The sequence below is a fragment of the Neltuma alba genome, unplaced genomic scaffold (assembly GCF_004799145.2).
Source record: "Neltuma alba isolate B1F8T4 unplaced genomic scaffold, ASM479914v2 tig00012964_pilon, whole genome shotgun sequence".
NCBI lineage: Eukaryota > Viridiplantae > Streptophyta > Magnoliopsida > Fabales > Fabaceae > Neltuma > Neltuma alba.
In genome coordinates, this window is record NW_021637323.1 from 597042 (window position 1) to 618987 (window position 21946).

Consider the following 21946-nt stretch of genomic DNA (forward strand, 5'->3'; position numbering starts at 1 on the left):
AAAAAAACATGTCATATTTCTTATAATTAACTAATTTATTTACTTTCTTAATCTAATCAAATAGCTTTTATATTAAATATTGGAGAAGCATCTAAAATAACTCCTGCTGAGTCTAGCCAACAATTTCTCTCCAAATCTGATAGGGGTTTCATTACCCAACCAAAAAAGAAAAAAAAAAACACAGCTCCTTCAATGTTTTAGAATTACAATAAAACATCAAAAAATCGCAAATAAAGACTTTTGAATGTATGAAATTACAAAATAGATTCCTCAATTAACATAATTGCTGTTAGAAACCAGATCTTAAACTGTAATTATGAAGTGTTAGGAAAAACACCAAAGTACCCCATTAAAAAAAAAAAAAAGAAAAGAAAGCGGCCCTTATGCTTTTCTGAAACCTATCTTGTATTTTCATTTTAATTTGCTTCATCACTTCCACATAGTGTTCTCTCTCTCTCTCTCTCTCTCTCTCCCTCTCACTCTCTTTCTTTCTCCTATTTCTTTGCTTCCTTCATCCTTGCTTCGACTTTGCCATTGCCACCGTGGCTTGTCTCTCCAATCTCCATCTCTTTGTTCTTTTTCGAGTACATTGCTGGTGTCATTCCTTAATCTTCTTGTTCGTTAACTCGTCATTCCATTTCAGGTTCATCAATCCACACCCCCTTGGTTCTACACATCTCTATTCAAGTATTCTTTAGTTTTCTTTCTAGATTTATTACTGTTGTGGCTCTTTGGTTTAGTTCTTCTGGTTCAATTATGATTTACTTGCAAATGATGATTTTGACGTCGTGGAAATTAGTTATTGGGGGAATTGAATTTGAAAGGATTTTTTTAATTTTTTTTGTTTTTAATTTGTTTGTATAGTGCTGCTAATACAAATGGACAGATTTTTAATATTTCTAGAGATTAGTTTGTTAATTTTTTGTTTTTGATCATTTGGGTTCCTATAATGAACGCTTGTTTTTTGTTTTTAATTTTCTATTTAATTAACCATGAACTTGTTATATTTTATTTATTATTTATAATAGTGAATTTGTTATTTTCATATTCAACCTTGTTACTTGGAATATTTATTATTTATAGAGTTATGATCTGTTATGCTTCACTTGTTATTTAAACACTGAACTTGTTATTTCACTAACTAAACTTATAATTTTTATATCCAGACTTGTTATTACACTAAATAAACTTATAATTTTCACATCCAAACATGTTATTTCATTTACTAGATCTATAATTCTCATATTTAAACTTGTTATTTTACTTACTAGACTTGTAATTTTTATATACATGCTTATTATTTGACATAGGACACTTGTGATTTTTGTATCCATATTTGTTATTTAACATATTACACTTGTAATTTTTATATCTACACTTGTTATTTTAATAACTAAACCTGTAATTTAAATACATGCGTCTTGACTTGTTATTATGCTGGTAAGATTAAGAATTTTTTGAGACTGTCACAAGAAATTCATGACTAAGATGGGAAACCAAGAACTAAAAGGCAGAAATCACAATTGCAAAACAAAAAAGTCTACTATTGCACTAGGTGTCACTAATCTGGACACACAAAGAGGACTTGTCAAAATTCTAACTCATCTTGAAGTTAATTTAGATGTGGGACAACTAATGTTTTGGTGTATATAAATTCCACCCCTCATAAATCTTTTGGGAGAAGGGTATTGGTAGGGGTACTCATGGGACTGGACGGGCCCATCCAAGAAAGACACACAAGATAGCATTTCGGTCCCGTGTCTCGTCCCGTCCCATCCCGAAGTTGTCCCGATCCTGTCAAGATAGGGACTGGACTAGGACGTCCCTAAAAAAAAGGACAGAGCCAAGCAAGACTGCAAGACAAAAACTACATATGGGTTTTCACTTTCCAAGAGATTCATTATTTCAAATTTCAACTCTATTACAATAATCCCAAGAATAAATCAAAATCCGAATGAAAAAAAAAAAACAATAACCCAACAACAAAAGATGAAGAGTGAAAGAAGAAATAGTGAGATCAAGGAGAGAGAGGGTAGTGGAGAAGAAACACAAAGAGGGAGGGGAAAAACCTTTAGCTTCTGTCATGCCCCGCACCTCTTTTCTTGCCTTCAATCTCTCTTTGTTGCTTTGTGCATGCAGCAAGTAGCTGATGAGATTTGTGCTTCCCTATTCGGCGTTTTTGTCTCTACCGTTTTATTTCCCATTTGACTGTGCAAGTGATAGCAAGAGGCAAGAGAGTGATGAGTTTGGATGGGCAGCGCAGTAAAAGAAAAAAGGATACAATTAAGGGTTTGCATTTATTATATATTTATATATTAATTAATATATATGTTATACATATAATAAAATGAAAAACAAAACAAAAATATATATATAAATATATTCGGGACCAGGATAGGACAAGGTTGTCCCACGTCCCATCCTATCCCAATCTCTTTTCTATCCTGTCCTGAAGAATTTCGAGACAGGCCTGTCCCGTCCCAATAGGACTGGGACCAAGAAGGGCCCAATATGAGCGGCCCAAGGTGTTGGTAGATCTGCATACCAATTTTTGTAAGTAATATGTTTTGTGGTAAGAGAATATTAAGTGGATAGACCATCTTAGTGTGCACTTATCACTAAATATTACAAAAAATAATTGACATCAAATACATACTACTTTTTTGTTATTCACATACCATTATTGCAATTTCCCTTGGTGGTGTTATAACTACACACTTGTTTCTATGATGGCTTAGCCATAATTTCTGATGGTCAGATTTGGTATTTGAGTTCATACTACCTATTAGATGTAGTTGTCAATGATTGCATGTTAAATATTTTGCAAGACCCGGTATACGGTTTGCTTAATTGAATGTAATAGGGAAATTGTTATTTAATATACTTAACTTCTCATAGATAATACTTAAGTTGTGATTTTCTAAAATGAACTTATTATTTAGAATAATGAAGTTGTAATTTGATATGCTTAACTTGTCATATATTATACTTAAGTAGTGATTTTCTAAACTCAACTTGTTATTTGCAATAGTTAAATTGTTATTTGATGTACTTGTTATATGTAATATTTAAGTTGTCATTTGCTAAACTCAACTTGTTATTTAAAATAGTTAAGTTGTTATTTGATATACTTAATTTATTATTTGCTATACTTGCACGAGCTGACAAGGGACGAAAGACCAAAAAATGGAGGATGTCTCTATAGATAGTGTTAATAGGCAAATGAGGATAAATTGTATATACTGTTACTGCATTTAAGATATATCTAATATTTTTTTACTTTGTTGATAAGCACCACCGTTATAAATTATTAATGATAGTTATGTATTGCTGAAAAGACATTTGAATTTGAGATTATTAAATGTTTCAATTTGAATTGCTATTATTTTCACATTTCATTGCCAAATGACAACAGTAGTAAGCCAAATAATAAGAGCAATAAATCAAATAACAAGTTTAGTAAGCGAAATTACAAGCTTGTGATTTGGTTTCTGACGAAATTAAGCTAAAAAACCATCATTATTTTCACATTTTACTACCAAATGATAAGAACAGTATGCCAAATGATAAGAATGATAAGCGAAATAACAATTATATGATTAGGTTTCTCATGAAATTAATTTTCATGGAAAGTTAACATTATTTCTACATTTCACTGTTAAATGACAAGAATAGCAAATCAAATAACAAGTTTGGTAAGCGAAATTACAAATCTATGACTAGGTGTCTCATTAACTTCATAACATTAAATAGATATACATTATTACCATTTAGAACTGATAAATACAAAATGTTAATATTGTTCTGCCCATAAACAAAAGACTAATATTTTCATATTTTCATGTTATATTGCTGCCATTATAGTAACAAATCTACAGTTACAACATTAGTAAGCAAAATTACAATAATGGTAAGTCAAATAACAAAAAATCAGAGATGCTTTAACAATAACCAGTTTATGTAATTAGCCATTTGAATTTGAAAGACTGGTGGAAAATCATGCTTGAAAAATGCTGTGAAGCTACCGGCAAAAGATGACACGCTCTTCATTGTCGCTTTAATGATCCATAGGGGTCGTGCGGCGACTTCTTAGTGGCCCGTTCAATGTTCACAGTGCCACAAACAAGTGAGAGAGGTGGAGGAGATAAATTCAAGAGAAGTTACAAGGGAGACAGTCATGGTAATTCTCTCCCTCTATGATAGCGTCTGATGGTAAACAATGATAAGTGCTTTGTATTTCTTAGATGGCTAGGGATTTGGCAGGGTTGAAGATGTGAAATAGGCTAAGGGTGGAAATAAGGAAATGGGGTAGGGGAGATGGGGGTGAGGATGAGGAAGGAGGAGTTAGGAGAGGAGGAGGAGGAAGAGCCGAAGAGGAAGGAGGGAGGAGGAAAAAGGAGGAGGAAGAGAGGGAGACAGAGAAGTAGCAAATAGGAGGAGGAAGAGAAGAAGAAAGAAATAGCATTTTGGTATTTTCTCCATTATTTCATAATTACAATTTAAGACCTGGTATCTACAAGTAATTTTGTTTATTCAGGAACCCATTTTGTGATTTCACATATTAGGGGACCTTTTTAGCAATTTTTCCTAAAACATTTATTTTCTTTTAACAGTTTAGCTCTTATCGACTTTTGATTTTATGCTAAGAATGAGACGGAGTATGTAAACGATAATTATTTCCTTCCTTAACAAATGTAGGAATTTTTTACATAATTCAACAATATTATAAAAGGATGAAATCAGTTATTCGAAATTAATGTGTTTAAAATTTGTGATATTTTTACTTTAATATACTGACTTTGATTAATATTACCGAAATGGAGGATTTTTTTTTCCTTTCTAATCTCCTTCAACAATTTGTTAAACGAAGACATTATGTGATGTAAAATTGATGTTCCTTAAAGTTTTCATTTGATCTCAAAAAGTGACATGTACCAAATAATTCAATACTACCTCTTATCCTAAATATAAGATCTATTTTATAATGTAAATTGCACTACAAAGTGAATTTTATATTTAAAACTTGGAATAATAATATATTTTGAAATGTAAAAGTATACATTTTATTTTCTAATTTTATAAAAAATTTTAATTTTCTCTTAATTTTATAAGTACTTTTTAGTCTTTTAATTCTAATGTTATTAGCTCTAAATAATATTTTATGCTTATTATTATTATTTTAAAAAGTAACCTTAATGTGCTAGAGAGTAAAAATATTTTGTTAACATTTAAAATTTTAACCTTAGACATTTTTTAGGTATAATTTAGGGTACCTTCAAGTTACTTTAGAAAACCTCAGACATTTTTTATTGCTAAACTACGGTATTTGTTGGTCTTGATTCAAAACTCATTCCGTTTCCATTGTTTTCCCTTCCCTAGCACTTTATTTTGTTGTATGCGATCTTTTGACTTGTTCCCAGCAAGGGCCAACCCCCTTTTAAAGAATTTCTCCTCCTTATTACTCTCAACCATGATCCTCTTCTAAAGTGTAAAAACTTGTTTTTAACAAGAGTTGATCTAGTTTATAATAAGTCAATTTATAATTTACAAAGTTGTGAGTTTAAATTTCATTACTAATGTGATGACTTTATTATTTGGTGTTAATTTTGAAGGCATGCTCTGATTTTGATGAACTCCTAAACCTAACTCACTTAGACTTATTTTTTTTTGCTACATCCAACTCTTCTATTTTTCTTAAAACATACCACTTATATTCATTTTGTTACATTTTTTTCGTAGAAGAGACTAAGCCCAGTGAATATAAAAATAAAACTGGAGTGGGCCGTGGAGTCTCACTGAATCTTCACAGTCCTAAGGCCACATGTTCTCAGTAGCCTCCTCTTAGGTTTTGGCTAGCTTAGGATGGGATCTCACATGATTGGTTCGTTACTCATAACATGCCGACACAATATTTAAATTTTTGTTACCAACGAGAGTTGGTCTAAGTAGTAAGCAGCTTAGAATTACTTAAGTGAGGTCTCGAGTTTGATCCTCAGCGTATGCAGAAATCCCTGTTGGGAGATTTACTTACCACAGCCAGGTGCACGACGCGGGTCAGATCTAAATATAGTCGGAGCAAAAGTCCAGTAAACTGAGTAGGCAACCCAAAAAAAACAATATTTAAATTTTTGTTAGTAAATGTGCCTGTATTTAATGTCTGATAACATCAAATAATATTGTTAGTATGAAATTTCTGATGACACATTTCACAAAATGAATAGTGCTATCACGAGAACCACACAAAACATTTCTAAGACGGTGCTTCTTACAAAACTGAAAAAATTATATTGGGAAAATGATTCATAAGTGCAGGTAAGCAATCATTAAGCACTATGTTTTTCTGGTGGGTAACTAGCTAGTCCAATTTCATCAACGTTGAAATCCAATTACGTATAGCTAACTTTCTTTTGAAAGAACAAAACAAAAACAGCACACACGTGTGCATCCCTCCAGAACTCATCAGCCCACTCACCCCCACAAACAAAACGACGTGTCGTTCTTAGATTCACACACGTATCACGTACCTCCCCTCACATTTGCGTACATCCATCAACCTCATTGCAAGTAAAGCTCAAATTTGTATCATCATCATCATCACCTTCATCCCTAACCCTTCAGAGATCTCAGAACTAAGTGATTTACCATAACCCTGAGAACAACAATGGCGGAGACGCAGGAGGTTCGAGAAAGAAACGGTGAGAAAAAACCAGAGGAAAAAGAAGTAGCAGCAGCTCCATTGAAGGCTCTGAATCACGTGTCGAGGGTTTGCAGAGACGTGAAGGAATCGATAGAGTTCTACACGAAGGTGCTAGGGTTTGTGGAGATAGAGAGGCCTCAAGTTCTGGATTTTGAAGGAGCTTGGTTGTTTAACTATGGAGTAGGCATCCATCTGGTTCAGTCTCAGGATGATGAGAAATTGCCTTCCAAAACTCACCAGTTGGATCCCCAGGACAATCATATTTCTTTTCAGTGTGAGGACATGGAAGGAATGGAGGAGAGGTTGAAGAAGATCAATGTGAAGTACATGAAGAAGACGATGGAAGCAGAGGATGGGACAGTAATGAATCAGTTATTCTTCAACGATCCTGATGGTTTCATGGTTGAGGTTTGTAACTGTGAGGATCTGAAGCTTGCTCCTTCTTCTCCTTCTTCTCTCAGCAAACTTAAGCTTCCCTCCGACCACCACACTCCTCCCGTCGAAACCAACCACGCCACCGCCCACCGCCATGCAAAATAATAATCGCCACTCTAGCTTGTCATTATCTTTCATGATTCATTTTCATTACATATATCTGTTCCTTTGTTCTTTTATGTCTGTTCATGTTTGTTTCTCATTTCCATCTGCTGTTCGAAGGAGGACAAAAAGAGGGAAAACGACATAAATTCTAAGGTTTTGAGCTGCCTCTGTATTCTTAGGTTTTATTTTTCTTAGGAATAATTTAGTATTCTTTCGAACTCTTCTCGTGACAAATATCTATTTGTATCATGAATATCTCCTTTCCTTTCCTTTTTCATTTTTGTCTGTGTCTCCGAGGTCCATTTCGGCTATTTTTCAGTTGCTTGCTATAATTTCTTTTTCTTCTTTTAAAAAAAAAGATTTGTTAATGAAAAGAAATGAGAAACAAATTAAAAAACAGAATTTTTGCTTGAGCTCAAACTAACAGGATAGCTAGCCTAGGAGGCCAAGTGGCTCAACTCTTTGGATGAAAAGAAGATTTGATAACTAAAGTTATAGTTTATTTAAATTTGTAAGTTTTAACATATAAAAAGCCTAAGCTGCAAATTTTAACATAAAGACAATATATGTAAATTTAGTTTTGTAGGAAAAATTGTAAACAGAGAATAAACCTACTTTATCTTGAAATTCATGAATTTTAAAACACCGAAAGTTATAGTTTATTTAAATTTGTAAGTTTTAACATATAAAAAGCCTAAGCTGCAAATTTTAACATAAAGATAATATATGTAAATTTAGTTTTGTAGTAAAAATTGTAAACAGAGAATAAACCTACTTTATCTTGAAATTCATGAATTTTAAAACACCGAAAGTTATAGTTTATTTAAATTTGTAAGTTTTAACATATAAAAGCCTAAGCTGCAAATTTTAACATAAAGACAATATATGTAAATTTAGTTTTGTAGTAAAAATTGTAAACAGAGAATAAACCTACTTTATCTTGAAATTCATGAATTTTAAAACACCGAAAGTCTAAAATATCTTGATCTGATTTATTATTTTTATTTTGTATGTCGTCACGGTGTCATGATTAAAATGATACTTTAGAAAATTTAAATTAGTTAAATAGCTAACTTAATTAATTTTTTTAACTACTTAAATTAGTTAAATAGTTCTAAAATCAAGGATTAGAGGTAGTTTGTGTGTGTATATATATGGGTGCTTTATATACATACATATATACGCAGATATATCATCTTACTTTAGCCTCCTTGTTTGGAAGGTTTTCCATGTATTGGAAATTTCAGGAGTAATATTGCAGAATGGCTCTTTAAACGGCTCTAAATTAACTAAAATTATCACCTTTACGAAGAAGGAAAACAGCATGAAAGTTGATCGAGGTGATGAAATGAAGTGAGACATATTCATAATATGTAAAGAAGAAGAGGAAAACTAAAGGATTTGGCGCGTACACAGGGTGATATGATCGATCTGCAGTAAAAAGAAACATCAAAATTTCCATTTATAGAAATTAAAGGTTACAAATACGACGCACGCACGCAATACGATAATATTGATGATAAGGAAACCTGCAGTAGCATATATAGGCAAATAACGACAGAAGAAAAAAGCAAAATAAAACTACTGTTGATGATCCCGCTTTGGTGTGTGTGTGTGTGTTGGTCGATGATCATAAGAGTCTTTCTAATAATGGAAAGTTCCACAGAAAGAATGCAACCAATTGGCCATATATATGTCTCTATCCCCCACTTGTTCTCTTTCTCTTCTCCCTCATAATAAGTTGATATGTATATTTAATCCGAGAAACTCAGACAGGACAATCCTTAAACTCAGCAACATTAAGGTTATTATTCCCATCATCAGCAACAACGATTCCCACTGGGTCTGGAAACACCTCACTGCTTCCTCTCTGGTTCATTCCCACCACCACCTCCTTCACTGCCTCCATCCCCACCTCTTTCTCTCCTTCCATCATCTTCTTCCCACCATCTCTGTATATCCCATACAACACCATCTGCATCAACCCCAACGCAAATCCCAGCACATTCGGCACCTAGATATACAAATAAATTATCTAATTATACCAAATGGCGCACACATATATTTATTCAAAGGTTAGGTAAATTAGTCTGGGACATATAGAGGAGAATGTCAAATATGAGCAAAAAAGTATATTCATATCTTATACTACCTCCGGTCTTTAATACAAGACCTCACTTAACTTTTTTTTTGGCCTAAATATAATACATCAATCTATTTGTTTCTCATATTAATCCTTTTTTTATTCAAGATAGTCCTTCTAATAATGATAGTTCTAACCAATAAACTTGATTAGTAAGGATATCTTAGAAAAGACAACACCTATTTATTACAAATAACTAACTTAACTTATTTCTTTAATTTATTCAAATTAGTCAATTAGCTCTTATATTTAGAGGCAAAGGTAGTATTTAGGATCAAATGCAACCTCACTTTCATATTAGTAAGTGGAGGGATATATATATATATATATCTCTCTCTCTCAAATCAAAGTTTATGCATATATATATATATATGAACTTACAGCAACGCATATGTCCCTGCGGAAGAGGCCATAAGCAAACCACATGACCGCACTCAATGTGAGGAAAAATGAGAGGGTGAATGGCATATACTTTACACTCTTTGTTCTAACAACTTGTGCCTGCAAAACACAGATTCAATTTAATTGAAGTGAAAGAGATATATGGAGAGGACTTGAACATGTAATTGGTTTCATGTTGGAATAGCTTCTGCTGGAACCATTGAGTTACTGACTGACCATGATGCTGAGAGGAGCAGCGAAGACACAGACAGAAATGGAAACGCAAATCCAACCCAGCACATGAACACGTAAGGCAGCATCATGGATAGCAAATTGCGTCACCAACATGATCAAACCGAACGACCCCAAGTTCATGGCTCCTATCAGCTTAATCGTCAACTTCTGCAACACCAAATCAAATTATTAATATTCATTAAGTAAGCAATTAAGATCATGGTGTGTGTGTATCACATACCCTGGCTTCCCTGGGGGCATATGTGATGAAGGCGAGGATGTAGATGACCTCAATAACGCAGCCGAATGAGTTGATGGTGATGAGCAAAAGGGCGTGGGTCTTGAGGTAGGCATAGTAGAGCCAAAGCATACAACTGAATAACGCCACCAGGTACGGGATTGACTGGAATCCTTCCGTCGATTTCTTCTTGTATATCCGGTAAAATGTTGGCCTGTCCTCATTTTCATTTTTCCAAATTAATCTCATATCATCATTCATTAATATACCGACCTTAAAATCCTTCCACATTATTACACACACACACCCACACACACACATATATATATGATAGTTCCGAAAACTTAAGGGTGTTTGTGGGGGAGAAGAAGTTATATACTTACAAAGGTGCCAAAAATACCAGGAAGGATATGAAGTTCCCTGCGAATCCAAACACGAGAGAACTATTTAAGCACTTGGCTGTGACAGAGCTATAAAAATAAACAACTACCAATGTACAGGAGATGTAGGGTCATTTTGGATTAGAAATTAGAAAAATAGTTTATTATCAATTTGACTTTTAAAAAAGTTAAATTAGATAATGTGAATTATGTTTGGATTGAATTTTATAAAAGTTAGTTTGAATAAAATGTTGTTTGGATTATGATTGAATAAAAATAAGTTTAGTTTGCATAATTATCAAAATGGGTATGAGATTTATTAGATAATGAAAAATAATAGAGACATTAATTTACATAATACAATAAATTTAAATTAGTAAGTTTAGTTTCTAAAATTACCCAAATGAGTATGAGTTTTATTAAATAATGATAAATGATTAAGAAAATAAATTTACATAATAAAATAAATTTAAATTATTTTAATGTGGAGAAGCAAAATTTCATCACTGAAATATATTTTTAAAATATTATTTTAATAATAAGAACCAGCATGAAAAGCTTTTGAATAATGAGAGAATGAGAGAGAATAAAGTAAGGGAAAGAGTGAGAAAATATGATAGTGTAATAATTGTTTCAATTGTATACTCCTACCAATCACAAGCACGGTAAAACTCAAAATAAGCTACTATTAGGAGCATATCAATTTGTGTGATTCAATCCTATTTTTTAGCCATAAGTGGGATGGCCTAAAAACCCCACCAAACACCTATAAAATTTACAATCGTACTTATGATATCAAGAAGCCACTTTTGGGCTTCAAAACGCCAAGCCAAACACACACGTAGAATTCTCCAGTTAAAAAAATTCATCAATTAGAAGTAAAGGCTACAAAACATACTGCATCATGACCCACAGGAGAAGCCTATCCTAAAAGACTAGTTGGTTAGGGAAGTCCCCAAACTTAATAAATAAACCCCGCTTTCCTTATCAAGTTACCAGCGGAGGACTCACAAAACCCTTCCCATATATAAGTCACTTTTAATTTGAAGCACAGGGAGTTCAACTACAAGATAGAGAGAGAGAGAGAGATTACTACAAAGATGGAAAAGTAGAAAATTTAAACCAACTGGTATAAGAAATTCCAGAGCCAGAAAAGAAAAACAGACAAACTCTAGAAAGAGAAAGGACCACATATATATACCGAGGATGCCAAAGGTAAGGGCCAAAGTATGTTGAGAGCTCATGATGGCCATGTTAGCTAGCTATTTAGGATCTCGAGCTAATCTCAGGCGATCGAGAGCACTACTATATTGAAGCTTGTGGCCTGGGATGCGGCTATTCGACACCCCAGTTTGTGTATATATACACACGCACGCACACACAGAGAACGAGGAAAACGTAGGGGGATAGATATCGAGAGAGAAATGAGGAGAGAAAGGAGGGTATTTATAAAGAGAAAGTGATTGAGTAGGGGAGGAGGAGAACGTGAAGGAGGAGGGGGTGGCACATGATGATGGATCTTACATCAAAGTTATAACAAATTGGTGATTGTTTAGGACAAGTTAGTAGGAGTTATTAGCAGCCATACATAATTTCATACGTAGGTTATACAGAAAGAGGTCGGAGAAGCCAAGGGGTTGTGTTTGTCTTTGTCGTTCACGTGTCACCTAAACCAAATCTCTCACTTACTTACTCACACCTTCTCATTCTCTGCTTCCTGACATAACACGCCTCCATCACTCCCCAAAATTTCTTCCTTTCTGTTTCACCCTTACTTCCTCTTTCTTCCCCTTATTTCTGGACTGCCCATGCGTTATTATTCAACTTTATAACTCCCCCCGCCTCATTCCCCATGTTTTTTGGTTCGCCCAAGTTAAATATTTTCCTAACCGTAATTTTGACTCAGTTATAATTCAGTCATTTAACGTCGACTTTGTGTAACTCAGTACTTATCGTTTTGGCTCTACAGAAACTAGGTCCTTGAATTTTAACTTATCTAAATCATTTAAAACTTTGGTTTCTAAATTTCGTGAAATATGTAATTTTATTTTATAAAACATAAAGACTAACAATTTAAATTGTTAAACTATACAGGAATTGAATCACATCGTGTAAACGCTGAAGGATTGAGTTAAAAGTTTAAGGACTGAGTTATAACTGATTTAAAATTTTGGGAATGAAATGGTATTGAGTCAGAATTTATGAAACAAAAGATTAATTTTTTTTTCTTTTTGCTTTTTCAATCACATATGTTGCTACTAACATTTTAGGGTATTAAAATCCGAGCCAATCATTAAGTTGATGGAGGTTTGATCAAAAAACTTAAACCGACCATGTGATTAAACTAGTCGTGACTATTAAATTAATATATTTTATATTTATTTATATTGGATCTTCGTAAACTTTTCTGTTTATGAATGGCTTTCTGTTGCATTATTCTGTTTTTTAATATCAAAATACAATATATTATTGACGAAATGTTTCTTATTCGACTTTTTCTGTAATAACCCCTTAAACTTTTAGCTTTATGTATATAGATGATTTTAAAAATTTTAAGTGATGTGTAAATTTTATGTTAAATCTAAATCCTATCTTAGTGAGAGTTATTCACATAAATGTTACAGGTTTAGGGAAATTTTTGTAAAATTTAAGGTGAAATATTATTATATAGATGACAAAGTTGCAGCTAGTCCTTTAACTATATATTTTAATTTTAAATTTTAAATTTAAAAAAGTGTAACTTCAATCCTTATTTAATTTTAAATATACACGCAGTATCATAATTAGCAGAGCGATTTCTTACACAAACAAAAGCAGAAATAAATGGGAAACACCAACATATAATCACGTTTTAAGAGCGTTTGGATAGATTCATGTTTTACTTCTTCCCATGAATTTCTGTAATTTGCTTTTAATTGGATAGCGTCAAACTCACAAAAAGAGTGTCCAGACTGAAATAACCAAATAAAAAGGGAAATAAGTGAATTTTGGAAATCTTGCTCCGTTTTCTTGGGGCCGGAGAATACCCCAAGTGGAGGAGATGAGGTTTCAATGGCGTAAGCCAGGTTACCAGGTATGTAGAATTAAATAATTAATATATATATTTCTTTATTTTGTGAGTTTCAAATATTATTTTATTAATAGTTCACTTAGAAAAATATATACTTTTTTTTAATGATTAAAAATTGGCCCCACACCTCTCATAGTAATCAGGTGAGTTGGGTTAGATTATCATGGTTAGGATATACTTTTAGGTTTAATTATTTAAAGAGTACGCATAAAAATATTTATATATTACCTACTAACAAAGTCTTTATATTGGTACCGTGATTTGAACTTTTGATCTTATAAGCTATAATGAGTAAACCTTTTACTTGGTGGACCAATCTTTATTTGCATCATGGTCAATTTTTATGTGAAGATTATGTTTTTTATTGTGACTTTTTATTTTAAAAAATTTGGGTGATTACTTGTATATATCTGAACAAAATTTCAGATGAAACATTATTTTTTTCAATAATAGAACGACTTGTCATATATAATATAATCCAAAAGTGTTTGCGATGAAGCGATGTTTTTTTATATTAAATTAAAATTTTGTAATCAATTTTTTTCACAAAAATTTAAGCACTATATTAAGCGACAATTTATTAAGTGATGACAAGGGATTGCCGGAGAATGTGAATATGAGAAATTCACAATTTCACACTAAACTTGAATTGAACAAAAACGTCCCGACCGGTCCCCGACCGGCCAGTTTTGGAAAGCACCTGCCCCGGCCGTGCAATATCAAAATCATTCACCTTCTTAGTTCTTAACTCCCCTCTTCCTTTGTTAACAAAATACTACTACTTTGTCCGTTTTTAAACATAATAGCTAGGAAAATAGTATGTAGGCATTACAATAATTAATTATTTAAGTTAATTATTTATAATGACTATGTGTTTGTTTTTTTAAAAATACTTGTTTTAATTATTTGCATTAGAAACTGCTTTTTGATATATGATAGGAGACAAAACCTCGAGAGAGTTTAGGAAAAAAATTATAATTTTGGAAGATAAAGTAATGAAAGTCTTAGATATATTCAGGATAAAAAAAAGTCTCTTTAATTAATAACTCTTGTATTTGAGATGAGAAGGAGTACTAGAAGACATTTTTAACTAAAACATACGAATCAAGAAAATGGTTAGATAGCTAAGATTCTAGATTTGTTCAACTTTACCCTTTTTAATACTACCAATCATTAATTATTTGTTAAGTAAGGGATAAGTAATTTTGATATGTATACTCTGAGGACAAAGTGATTAACATAGGATTTTATAAAATATGTCTCACATATTTGAAAAATATATAGCAGTAGCAGTATAAATTATGTAACCAAATTACTCCTTTTTTCCAATTTGGGCTCACATAATTATTCTTTTTTTTTTTTCATTCACTACATATGTGAATTTAATTATTATGTTTTTTTTATCATAGTCAGACTAGTAAATGAAATAAATCAGTATTTTGATTAATAATCATATGGTATAACAACCAGAAAGACAAATGGGACCAAAACATATGTTAAGGATAATATATAAAGACATGTGAACAATAGACTTTTTGTTTCTCCATTTGTATATAAGCATGAACTTGACAACAAAACACACATTATTTTAGGTGTCGCTGGGAATTCTGGCATGCTCTCATCATATCATCCTTAAAAAACAAGCACGCATGCATATAAATTAACAAATCACTTTGTAAATTAATTGTATATACTAATAGATTAAGAGGATTATTTAATATATAACATCAGATACACATGATGAATTATTATTGCATCTCAATCTAATCCTTTTAGTTTCTAGTCAAAATCAATATGATTCTCTCATGATCAGCTCACTTATGCAACAAACTCTATCCATTTGGTTTATACCATGTTATGTACCCTAATTAACAAAGTTGGCTTTGTGTGCGTGTGCTATATTTTTCCTGGAAGAATGACAATTAAGGATCCTATAGAAAAATTAATACAAAATAAGCACCTGTTTACTACTGAAATTTCAAATTTTATTAATCTAACTTCTGTATATTTACAACTTCTAAGTTCTTATTTTACATTAATATTCTTATAAATTAATGTTCTTCATAGTCATTCTCCCTACTTTTTCCCTACATGTGTTTTATTGTGGTAAAGTATATACTCTCATTTTATAAAAAAAAAAAAAAAAGACAAAAAAATACCTGTTGAATTTTAAAAAGACAGATAGTTCATGCTGACTATATTCTTTTGTATTGGTTTTGACATGTTAAAATCACCTATTTGTCATTTTGAAATTTAACAAGTGTTTTTTTATAATTTTTTTATTTATAAATGAAGCAACGGCATTTTTTTTGAGTCTCTAGGAAGCTCTTGACAAATCATATCTCTGTAACCCATGAAGAAATAATGTGCTACATGTTACTCATAGTTCATATAATACAATAATTTGTTATGGATTTTATATGCTTCCTCCATTAAAAAATTATTCTTTTTTTTTGTTTTAAAACTTTTGTTAACTTATAAATGCAAGGTATAGTCGATAGCCATTTTTTTTTAATTATATCCTCATTTAGTGATTATCTCGATAATTATTTTAACCACCTATAATTATCTTTTTTATTATCATGTTTTCTTTTAATTTATCATCCTCTACTCTTCTATTACTCTTATTTTCCTTCTCTTTGGTTCCCCCCCCCCCCGGCTAAATTAGCATTAAAGTAAGTTTCATTCCAAGCTCTACAAAGATACCTCACGTCGTCGATGATCCATCCAAAGTAATTAAACTAATCAATCATTTACATACCAGAGGCAAGATAGCAAACTAATTAATTAAGTTACTAATACCTTTGGTGCAATAACAACATATACCATATTCTATATTATTTTTATTGTATTATATATATTATTATTATCTCTAATCTCTTGATCAAGAGCTGAGAGAAGTCCAAATTAGAGAAGCTACTACCAACAAGATCTTTGTTTTATGATGTGAAAGACACCCTGATGGCTAGTGTGCTTAATTATTGCCGTTATAATTAATTCTTCGATTTCATTACTATCACACTCGATATAAATGCAGATGAATTACAAATAGATTAATTTATGTAGAGGCTACTCAAAAAGAACAATCCCTAGTCTTACCTTTAACTTTAATTATTCAAAAGAATTGTAACAAATATAATTAGAGCTTAAAACATCTAATACTGAGCCACAAAACATTCCAATCTTAAAACATCTAACAACATAAAATTAAGATCATGAAACCCAACCTAGAACTGATAATCCTATATCCCTTTCTGCCCAATGCATGCACACACATCTACTGGAATGAAAATAAACAAATTAAAGCATCCACAATACTGATATGGGACGATTGTAGCACACCATATATATATTTAGGATGCCAACAATTATGAAATTTTTCTGCCGGCTTATTACCCATAACATTTAGATACCCGAAATTATATATCTCCACACACATTTTGAAAAGAAATTAACATCCCAGTTTGTCTTTTTGATCGAATTGAGAGTCTTTGATGTGACTTAAGGGTTGAAAGGGTTAGGAGGAAGTGGAATAACAGGGAAATTTTGGTAAATTAAATGAAAAGCTTAAAATCTTGTCATATCAGCACCAGATAAATCTAGCTAGTTGTAGGGACTCAGCCAATGTTGGACAACAATAATGACTTTTAGATTCAGATTTTGGAATACGACTAGCATTGAGTGAGTGATATGATTAGCATGGCTCAGCCGACATCGGATGAGCCATGATAATCATATCATATACGACTGTTTTGTGGATTGATAAGGATTTCTATTTTGGCAACTAGGGTTTCAAATTGCTTATGATGGTAATTTGTAGTTTATCACTATATGAAGTTTGCTCTTGGTTATGAATTTAATGGGTGGAATCTGAGGTTCTTTGCTTGTTGGGCCAAACCCTATGATAAAGTGTTGAAATTTGGGGATTATGCCGTGAATAATCTTGATCTGTCTATTCGAATATGATTTTGGTATTGGTGGATTGAAAGTTAGTGGTCTTTGATTTTTGGTGAATTTCCTGTGCAAATTTCCATTACGTGGAGTTGGGATTGGCTTTGTTTTAAATGATTGATAGTGATATTCTTCATAGATACCATCAATTGAATATTTTGGATTCTATATATGGAACCTTTTGGACATTTTGGATCGTAGAATTATAAGTGTCTTTTTTTCTCCATTAAGCACAAGGATCTTTCTATTGAATCCAACTTCGGGGGTGTTTGGCATTCTTAAAACCGCGGTTTCAGAAGCATTTTTCCGCAAAACGAGGTAACCTTCTCCACATATTTGCTTGGTAATCCGTAAAAACACTTTTGAAACCATGGTTTGGTTTCTACCCAAACACTCTCGAATCTACTAGACTTAATTTTTATTGATATGTAAGTTCTTTTTATTTTCTTAAACTTGAATTTTGGTGATTCAAAAGTTATTGGGCCCTATAGGCATTGATTTTGGACTCGTGACCCAACTTTGAAATTGGATTATTTTGAGTTAGAAGTGCCTATTCTCTTAAAAGGTATAAAGGAAATATAGCACCTTTTTATCTTAATTCTAAACCTCTTAACCAATATGGATTGTGTCTAATGTAAAGGGTTACTCTTAACAATGTATTAAATAGAATTATCTTCAATAACATGACACACATGTGGAGAAAAAAATTATTAACCCCTTATCACCCTTGAAGTAACCTAAGGCTACCATTAATATCAATGGAGAAGAAGATGGAATAAATAGCTCAAAATAGCCCATTAAATGAGTGTATTTTAGTCATTTTATAAATTTTTTACATTAATTAATCAATAATCATTTCTTAACCCGTGTGCTATCATTTTAAATAACTGTTTCCGAATGCATGGATGAGATATCTCCTTGAACACATTGCTTTCTACTTTATTAATCAAACAAGTTCGGAGTGATTTTGCATTACTACTAACTTATAAATAGTATGGTTTATTATACATTTTTTTTTGGATAGAAGGTCTATTCTACATTTTAATTTTATAATAGGTTGATATAGATACATTAAATACATACAGAATTAATAAAAATATTATTTATTACTGTCTCTATTTCTTAATATAAAGAGCAAGTTGATGATTAGGTTTGATCTTAAACATAATATTATTCAATATACTTTATCTCTTATATTTATTATTTTTTCAAACTAATTTATTTTACTTATAAACTGATACAATTTAGTGTAGAAGTATTTTAGATAGATTTTACCATATTTATTATAATTAACTAGTTTATTTGATTTTTTGTTGGATACAACTAGTTTATTTGATTTTTTAATCTATTTAAATCAGGCAAGTAATTTTTATATTAAATATCAATCAATATTATTTATTAAGTTGGGAATGGATGATGTAATTAACAAAACTCTTGAAGTCGACATTTCTATTTCTTTCGGCAAATTCATCCCCAAAAAGAAAAAAGAAAAGAAAAGAGAAAGAAAAAGAGAAAAGCTCCCTTAATCGCATATTATGTCCGACACGTCAAGCTCTAATTGGTCCATCTGACGATGCCTGTAATTCCCTTAAGGGGTTAGGATCTGATGCAGCGTCTCTAACGTACACCCCTCATACACCAGCTCCGACAGTTGTCCATCTCGGACAAAGTTACCCTTAGTCCCTTACCTTTGGTCTCTCTGATCCAAAGCCCGAAGTTGTGCCTCTCGCACAAAGTTGAAGAAATTAACTCAGAAAATAAGCTCGAACACGCTTCCATAGCCCTCGTTAATGCAAATTTGATATTGAAACACAGAAACGGAAGCGAAGGATAATAAAGAGGAAGGCTAGGAAGAAGAAGAAGTAGTAGAAGGGCGAAGCGTGAGAGAGAGTGTTTTCCGCCCTCTCGCTCACACATTTCACAGATCAGATCGAAATCTGCCCAATTGTTAGTTTCGCAATTTTCCATCTCTAAGATCCAATTTTTTCTTTTGCTGAGTGAGCACTTGAATTTGTTTTTAGTTGGGGGCGATTAGGTTTTTCCGAATCCAATGGCGTGCATAAAAGGGGTGAATCGATCGGCCTCTGTGGCTCTGGCGCCGGACGATCCTTACATGGCGGCCGGAACCATGGCGGGGGCGGTTGATCTGTCATTCAGCTCCTCTGCCAATCTTGAAATATTTAAGCTTGATTTTCAGTCGGATGATCAGGAACTGCCTTTGGTCGCCGAGTTTCCTAGTTCCGAGCGGTTCAATCGTCTATCTTGGGGGAACAACAGTTCTTCGTCTGAAGGTTTTGGTCTCGGCCTTATTGCCGGTGGACTGGTTGATGGGAACATTGACATCTGGAATCCCCTTACTCTGATCCGGTAATTGAGTTTTGCTTTAGAGCCTTGTTTCTTGGTCGACCTTCGAAATTGAATGTCGTCGAGGATGTTTCTTCCTTTATTTTATTCTGTTTTAGTGTTTTTAATGAGGGGACCTGCCGTTAGAGTTTCAAAAAGACAATTTGAAACTTCGTCTTTCAGTTTGTTACTGGATCCACGCTAAATGGCTTTCAAGGATTATGAACTGATTAGCGCTCCGCCTCTAGATGCATAAATTAGATACTTGTTTAAAGTTAAGTAATTCAGGAATGGAGTGCGATGAAGATATATAGGATTATAAGCTCTTTATGCTGATTGCATTCAACTAGATATTTGGCAACTTTCATGTATTGTGATGCTCTTCCGTGTAGTGCATTGAAGATTTCTGAATAATTACTTGATGTCTTGTTATTTTGAGTTAGAATAGGAATTTTGTTTGATATTGTATTGCCGCTAATTGTATACCATGCATTTTGCCATTGTAATTCTTTCAAGTTTCTTGTGCTTTTGTGTTCGTTCGCTGACCTTTCTTTTTGACGGCGCATGTTGAAAAAAATTCTTTCAACTCCTCCAAGAGTAGGTTTGGTGGGAAAATATGGAAGGAAAAGAGATGCAGATTAAAATTATAAACAACAATATATCGTTGAAATATTGCACCGTTGTTTGAAAATCGTTCTAAATTTGATTTGTTGTGAATTTAATGTTATTTGTTTTCCATTTTTGCTGAGCAATTAGATGGATGGTGGTCTCTTTCCGGGCGACGTGAGTGGGCATTGATTTTAATACTGGCTATTTTACTTCTATTAATTGATAATTGATCCTAACTCAAAAATGATGTACTTTCAAATCATTATGTATTTTATGGTTGTCTTGAAAATAAAGGATAGCCATTGACCTTTGGAAACCAAAGGGTGCATGATTGCTAGTTTGGAGATTCTCTTCGATTTGATTTAAATTATTGATCCAAAGATTCGTAAAACTGAATGTTTGGTTCTATGATTTTTTTCATTTGAAGGTTGCACACAAATTTTCCTGTTTTTCTAATGAACTTACTTTTTTGATTTATTTTCTCAGTTCGGAAGCAAATGAAATGCTTCTGTTGCACACCTTGAGAGACATAAAGGACCTGTAAGTTTTCTTTTCCTATTTGAATGAGCCTGCAGTTCGTAAATGCTCTTCCTCATCTAGACTATGTATTATTTTCTTGAACTGTTGAAAAAAAAATGCTACCTCTGAATTTTATGTTTCAGGTTCGAGGTCTTGAATTTAATTCTATTGCACCAAATCTTCTTGCATCTGGGGCTGATGATGGTGAAATTTGCATATGGGATTTGGCCAATCCTTTGGAGCCCACTCATTTTCCGCCACTCAAGGTCAGATTTCCTTCCTTTGAGTGCGTACCTGTGAAATGCCAGCGTTTTACTAGATAAATCTGTGCTCTATCTTTGAATGTCTGTCCTTTTTTTTTTTTTTTTATTTATATAGTTTTAAGGATGAACCAGCACATCTTAGTGTATATAATTACGGTGCAGGGTAGTGGATCTGCTAGCCAGGGGGAAGTTTCATTCTTATCATGGAATAGTAAAGTCCAGCACATTTTAGCATCAACATCTTATAATGGGACCACTGGTGAGAAAAGATTATCAAAATTTTCTTTACATTATTCCCAACCATATTTTGGTTAGAATCCTAGATTTATTTATTTCATTTTTTTTGAACATTTTGAATTTTTTCCAGTGGTCTGGGATCTAAAGAAGCAAAAGCCAGTGATAAGGTAAATTGATGGCTAATTATTGATTCACCATCTTTTGCTTTTGTTTTGTAAAGGGCATGCAAAATTTTTGATAACCTGGTGTATCATATTTGAAATGACAGCTTTTCAGATTCAGTTAGAAGACGGTGCTCAGTTTTACAGTGGCATCCTGATATTGCCACACAGCTTGTTGTT

At 32.5% G+C, this 21946-nt stretch overlaps 3 protein-coding genes and 1 long non-coding RNA gene across 4 annotated transcripts; 3 read left to right on the top strand and 1 right to left on the bottom strand.

The window, feature by feature from the left end:
* The first annotated feature begins 6661 nt into the window (after positions 1-6661).
* LOC114733104 (lactoylglutathione lyase-like) lies at positions 6662-7237 on the top strand. Its single transcript, XM_028920507.1, has one exon. The coding sequence runs from the start codon at positions 6662-6664 to the stop codon at positions 7235-7237; it is 576 nt and encodes a 191-aa protein (XP_028776340.1).
* A 1768-nt stretch (positions 7238-9005) lies between these two features.
* On the bottom strand, positions 9006-11866 carry LOC114733105 (bidirectional sugar transporter N3-like). The gene is made up of 6 exons (XM_028920508.1): positions 11815-11866; positions 10617-10653; positions 10237-10447; positions 9999-10163; positions 9762-9881; positions 9006-9251 (listed from the first exon to the last, which is right to left on the bottom strand). Exons 1-6 carry the CDS (start codon positions 11864-11866, stop codon positions 9006-9008), a joined length of 831 nt encoding a protein of 276 aa, XP_028776341.1.
* Positions 11867-19431: 7565 nt separating this feature from the next.
* Positions 19432-21772, top strand: LOC114733106 (protein transport protein SEC31 homolog B-like; the record flags this gene model as incomplete). Its single annotated transcript, XM_028920509.1, has 3 exons — positions 19432-20001; positions 21073-21126; positions 21736-21772. Coding segments are annotated over exons 1-3 (408 nt in total), but the record flags the coding sequence as incomplete, so codon positions are not given.
* LOC114733071 (uncharacterized) lies at positions 21081-21946 on the top strand. Its single transcript, XR_003739047.1, has 5 exons — positions 21081-21126; positions 21249-21371; positions 21531-21627; positions 21736-21772; positions 21874-21946. It is a non-coding gene; the product is annotated as an uncharacterized LOC114733071 (long non-coding RNA).